Below are 6,000 nucleotides of genomic sequence, written 5' to 3'. Positions count from 1 at the left end.
AACAACAAAAATATGAACAATGCTATTGGTAATGCTACAATTACAACTAATAACAATAATGACAGACAACCACAAATAGATTAAGATGAAACAGGGCTGCTCACCCTCATCCACTCCATTCTTCCTCAGTCAGGACAGCAGCGCCACGTCCTCCCTTCTGCTGTGCAAGTCAAATGAAACACTGCTGCTCTCCTGCCTCCCCCATCCTCAATCACTGTCAGACTCCTCACACAGCACAACAAGCTGCTTTTCCCCAATGCTGCTCTCCTGCCTCCCCCCTCCTCACTCACTGTTAGACTCCTCACACAGCACAACAAGCTGCTTTTCCCCAATGATGTTCTCCTGCCTCCCCCCTCCTCACCCACTGTCAGACTCCTCACACAACACAACAAGCTGCTTTTCCCCAATGCTGCTCTCCTGCCTCCCCCTCCTCACTCACTGTCAGACTCCTCACACAGCACAACAAGCTGCTTTTCCTCAATGATGCTCTCCTGCCTCCCCCCTCCTCACTCACTGTCACTGACTCCTCACACAGCACAACAAGCTGCTTTTCCCCAATGATGCTCTCCTGCCTCCCCCCTCCTCAATCACTGCTAGACTCCTCACACAGCACAACAAGCTGCTTTTCCCCAATGCTTCTCTCCTTCCTCCTTCTCCTCACTCACTGTCAGACTCCTCACACAGCACAACAAGTTGCTTTTCCCCAATGATGCTCTCCTGCCTCCCCCCTCCTCACTCATTGTCACTGACTCCTCACACAGCACAACAAGCTGCTTTTCCCCAATGATGCTCTCCTGCCTCTCCCCTCCTCAATCACTGCCAGACTCCTCACACAGCACAACAAGCTGCTTTTCCCCAATGATGTTCTCATGCCTGCCCTCCTCACTCATTGTCAGACTCCTCACACAGCACAACAAGCTGCTTTTCCCCAATGCTGCTCTCCTGCCTCCCCCCTCCTCACTCACTGTCAGACTCCTCACACAGCACAACAAGCTGCTTTTCCCCAATGATGCTCTCCTGCCTCTCCCCTCCTCAATCACTGCCAGACTCCTCACACAGCACAAGAAGCTGCTTTTCCCCAATGATGTTCTCATGCCTGCCCTCCTCACTCATTGTCAGACTCCTCACACAGCACAACAAGCTGCTTTTCCCCAATGCTGCTCTCCTGCCTCCCCCCTCCTCACTCACTGTCAGTCTCCTCACACAGCACAACAAGCTGCTTTTCCCCAATGATGCTCTCCTGCCTCCCCCCTCCTCACTCACTGTCAGACTCCTCACACAGCACAACAAGCTGCTTTTCCCCAATGATGCTCTCCTGCCTCCCCCCTCCTCACTCACTGTCAGACTCCTCACACAGCACAACAAGCTGCTTTTCCCCAATGATGCTCTCCTGCCTCCCCCCTCCTCACTCACTGTCAGACTCCTCACACAGCACAACAAGCTGCTTTCCCCAATGCTGCTCTCTTGCCTCCCCCTCCTCACTCACTTTCAGACTCCTCACACAGCACAACAAGCTGCTTTCCCCAATAATGCTCTCCTGCCTCCTCCCTCCTCACTCACTGTCAGACTCCTCACACAGCACAACAAGCTGCTTTTCCCCAATGATGCTCTCCTGCCTCCTCCCTCCTCACTGTCAGACTCCTCACACAGCACAACAAGCTGCTTTTCCCCAATGATGCTCTCCTGCCTCCTCCCTCACTGTCAGTCTCATCACACAGCACAACAAGCTGCTTTTCCCCAATGATGCTCTCCTGCCTCCCCCTCCTCACTCACTTTCAGACTCCTCACACAGCACAACAAGCTGCTTTTCCCCAATGATGCTCTCCTGCCTCCTCCTCCTCACTCACTGTCAGACTCCTCACACAGCACAACAAGCTGCTTTTCCCCAATGATACTCTCCTGCCTCCTCCTCCTCACTCACTCCCAGACTCCTCACACAGCACAACAAGCTGCTTTTCCCCAATGATGACCTCTTCCCCTTGCTCTCCTCTCACTTCTCCCACTCTTACTGCATGCTGTTAGTGTAAACACACAGTACAAACATGCTGCCTCTGTAATCTCTGCGCCTGATGCAAATGTTTCACCTTGCTTGATGAGAGAACCGGCCCTGTGATCACCTGGCTTTTTTAGTAGGATTGCCTGGCAGCCCTGCTGGTCTATTTCTCTGCAGTAGTATCTGAATAACACCAGAAACAAGCATGCAGCTAGTCTTGTCAGATCTGACTTTAATGTCAGAAACACCTGATCTGCTGCATGCTTGTTCAGGGGCTATGGCTAATAGTATTAGAGGCAGAGGATCAGCAGGCTAGCCAGGCAACTGGTATTGCTTAGATGGAAATAAATATGGCAGCCTCCATATCCCTCTCACATCAGTTGTCCTTTAAGACAATTTGCTGCGTTGTGAGATCTTTTTCTCCTCTGTATGCCTTGATTCTTTTGCTCTAGATACACACATTTTGTTATAAATAACTCATATTTAGCGGTGCTCTCTGGTCTTGTTTTTGTTTATCCAGGCTTCAGAATTATCTGCAGATCTCATACACATCTGCATATCTCATTGTTTAATAAACAATGAGATATACATAAATAAACATTCCTTTTAAAGTGGACCAGAGACGAAGCACCCTCATGTATTTTACCATATATATCAGTGGGAACATTAGAGAAAACCTACCCTGCTCTCTGTTTCATCCTTCACTGCTCAGCCTGCTTGTTATCAGCCCTGATAAAATCCCCGACTGAGCATTCAGTGTTGCTTTGCTATAATGACTCAGCTATAATGATTCCTGATCAGAGCCACAAGGGGGCAGGCTTGGACTTGAAAAGACAGCACAGAAGACAGACTCAGCTATAAAGATTCCTGAGCAAAGCCAGACTGAATGCTCAGTCGGGGATTGTATCAGGGCTGATAACAGGCAGGCTGAGCAGTGAAGGATGAAACAGAGAGCAGGGTAAGTGTTTTCTCTAATGTTCCCACTGATATATATGGTAAAATACATGAGGGTGCTTCGTCTCTGGTTCCCTTAGCTGTTTGGAGCTGCCACTCCAATTCCTCTCACTGGCCTGGGTATCCCGGCATATTTGTGGAATACAATATATAAAATACACTGCCTTCCTATCCAGGGTTGCTCACCAAGGCTGGGGTCAAAGTCAGGTGCACCTGACGTTTCTAGAGTACCCACTATAGACCCCTACATCAAACCACCCCCCCCCCTCCCTGACCCCCTATATAAACTGCCACCCCCTTTTAATTGTACTATACAATCGGGTTGATCCACTGTAACAAATAGCGTGCCTTACCAGAGTTAACATGCCTTATCAGAGTTAGTGTGCCTTATCAGAGTAGCATAGCGAGAGCTATGAACTTATGCCTGGAGGACGAGTGGAGCTCTCGTCATTGCCAATTAGCAGGCATAAGTTCGTAGCGCTCGCTATGCTACTCTGATAAGGCATGCTAACTCTGATAAGGCATGTTAACTCTGATAAGGCACGCTATTTTTTATAGCGAATCAACCCCTGTGTGTCCCGCCAGAGCCGGGACAAGGTCCTCCAGCACCCAAAGCTGACACACCAAAGTGCGCCCCCCCCATCCTTCCCACCACCCAGCCGTCACACACTGATTGCTATTAGACTAAGAGGCACCCCAGGGCCCCCAACACCTCAATCTATAGTTATCTGGCTTGCAGTCACTGCCATGTATCCCCTTTTCTTATTTCTCTCTGATATAACACAATAGTGGAGTGATAGCTGAGTGAGTTGTGTGCCCCCTCCTACACTGCGCCCTGAGGCTGGAGCCTCTCTCACCTCTGCCCCGCCCTGCTCCGCCCCCTCCTACACTGCGCCCTGAGGCTAGAGCCTCTCTCACCCCTGCCTCGGCCCGGCCCTGCCCCCTCCTACACTGCGCCCTGAGGCTGGAGCCTCTCTCACCTCTGCCCCGCCCTGCTCCGCCCCCTCCTACACTGCGCCCTGAGGCTGGAGCCTCTCTCACCTCTGCCCCGCCCTGCTCCGCCCCCTCCTACACTGCGCCCTGAGGCTGGAGCCTCTCTCACCTCTGCCTCAGCATGGCACTGTGTCCCGCAGCCATAGCCAGATTCGTACACTTTACCACCCAAGTCCCACTGTCACCAAACCCTCCTGCCCACCGCCCCATCCTGTGCTTCCACAGTCCTGTGCTGTGCACCCGTTTACCCTGTGGAAGCAGAGCATCTGCAGACCTGGTCTATGATCACAGTGGTTTTAATTGTGGGTCCTGAGTGTGCCAGCCCCCTGCCCGCCCCTTATTTCTTGGTGCCCTAGGCCATGGCCTTTGCGGCCTTGCCGTAAACCCGTCCGTGGCCGCAGCTAAGACTTGGTTACAGATTTTGGCCTCTTATGTGTGTCACCCCCCTGCCCTATATGATTAATGCTGCTTTTATTGTCTTTCTTTTCTATTCAGGTCTTCTAGAAGTTTCCACTGTTGAAAGAGGAGTTATCAGCTTGTTTGGGATAAAGACGGAACTTTTCATAGCAATGAACAACAGAGGAAGACTTTATGCATCTGTAAGTGTTGTGTGTTTGTATTACTTTGTATTCACTTCACCAGCAAGTATTAAATGACTCCAAAATGTTTTTACTGTTACTTGCACAGGCTGCATTCTCAGTGATGTCACTGGTCTCTAGTGAATGGATAGGCTGCATTCTCAGTGATGTCACTGGTCTCTAGTGAATGGATAGGCTGTATTCTCAGTGATGTCACTGGTCTCTAGTGAATGGATAGGCTGTATTCTCAGTGATGTCACTGCCCTCTAGTGAATGGATAGGCTGCATTCTCAGTGATGTCACTGGTCTCTAGTGAATGGATAGGCTGCATTCTCAGTGATGTCACTGGTCTCTAGTGAATGGATAGGCTGCATTCTCAGTGATGTCACTGGTCTCTAGTGAAAGGATAGGCTGCATTCTCAGTGATGTCACTGGTCTCTAGTGAATGGATAGGCTGCATTCTCAGTGATGTCACTGGTCTCTAGTGAATGGATAGGCTGTATTCTCAGTGATGTCACTGGTCTCTAGTGAATGGATAGGCTGCATTCTCAGTGATGTCACTGGTCTCTAGTGAAAGGATAGGCTGCATTCTCAGTGATGTCACTGGTCTCTAGTGAATGGATAGGCTGCATTCTCAGTGATGTCACTGGTCTCTAGTGAATGGTTAGGCTGCATTCTCAGTGGTGTCACTGGTCTCTAGTGAATGGTTAGGCTGCATTCTCAGTGATGTCACTGGTCTCTAGTGAATGGATAGGCTGCATTCTCAGTGATGTCACTGGTCTCTAGTGAATGTACAGGCTGCATTCTCAGTGGTGTCACTGGTCTCTAGTGAATGGTTAGGCTGCATTCTCAGTGATGTCACTGGTCTCTAGTGACTGGATAGGCTGCATACTCAGTGATGTCACTGGTCTCTAGTGACTGGATAGGCTGCATTCTCAGTGATGTCACTGGTCTCTAGTGAATGGATCTTCTGCATTTTCAGTGATGTAACTGGTCTCTAGTGAATAGATAGGCTGCATCCTCAGCGATGTCACAGGTCTCTAGTGAAGGGATAGTCTGCATTCTCAGTGATGTCACTGGTCTCCAGTGAATGGACAGGCTGCATTCTCAGTGATGTCACAGGTCTATAGCAAATGGATAGGCTGCATTCTCAGGGATGTCACTGGTCTCTAGTGAATGGATAGGCTGCATTCTCAGTGATGTCACTGGTCTCTAGTGAATGGATAGGCTGCATACTCAGTGATGTCACTGGTCTCTAGTGACTGGATAGGCTGCATTCTCAGTGATGTCACTGGTCTCTAGTGACTGGATAGGCTGCATACTCAGTGATGTCACTGGTCTCTAGTGACTGGATAGGCTGCATTCTCAGTGATGTCACTGGTCTCTAGTGAATGGCTAGGCTGCATTCGCAGTGATGTCACTGGTCTCTAAGTGACTGGATAGGCTGCATACTCAGTGATGTCACTGGTCTCTAGTGACTGG

The 6,000-nt window shown here is 50.0% G+C and overlaps 1 protein-coding gene across 3 annotated transcripts in view; it reads left to right on the top strand.

The window, feature by feature from the left end:
- FGF6 (fibroblast growth factor 6) overlaps positions 1-6,000 on the top strand; it is an 88,335-nt gene that overhangs the window by 9,259 nt on the left and 73,076 nt on the right. For all 3 annotated transcript variants that reach the window (XM_068273136.1, XM_068273134.1, XM_068273135.1), the window contains exon 2: positions 4,436-4,539. In XM_068273136.1, coding sequence (XP_068129237.1) covers positions 4,436-4,539 — 104 coding nt within the window. The remainder of the gene's footprint in view (positions 1-4,435; positions 4,540-6,000) is intronic.

Source organism: Hyperolius riggenbachi, chromosome 3, assembly GCF_040937935.1.
Source record: "Hyperolius riggenbachi isolate aHypRig1 chromosome 3, aHypRig1.pri, whole genome shotgun sequence".
Lineage (NCBI taxonomy): Eukaryota > Metazoa > Chordata > Amphibia > Anura > Hyperoliidae > Hyperolius > Hyperolius riggenbachi.
This window is presented reverse-complemented; position numbering and strand designations above follow the sequence as displayed.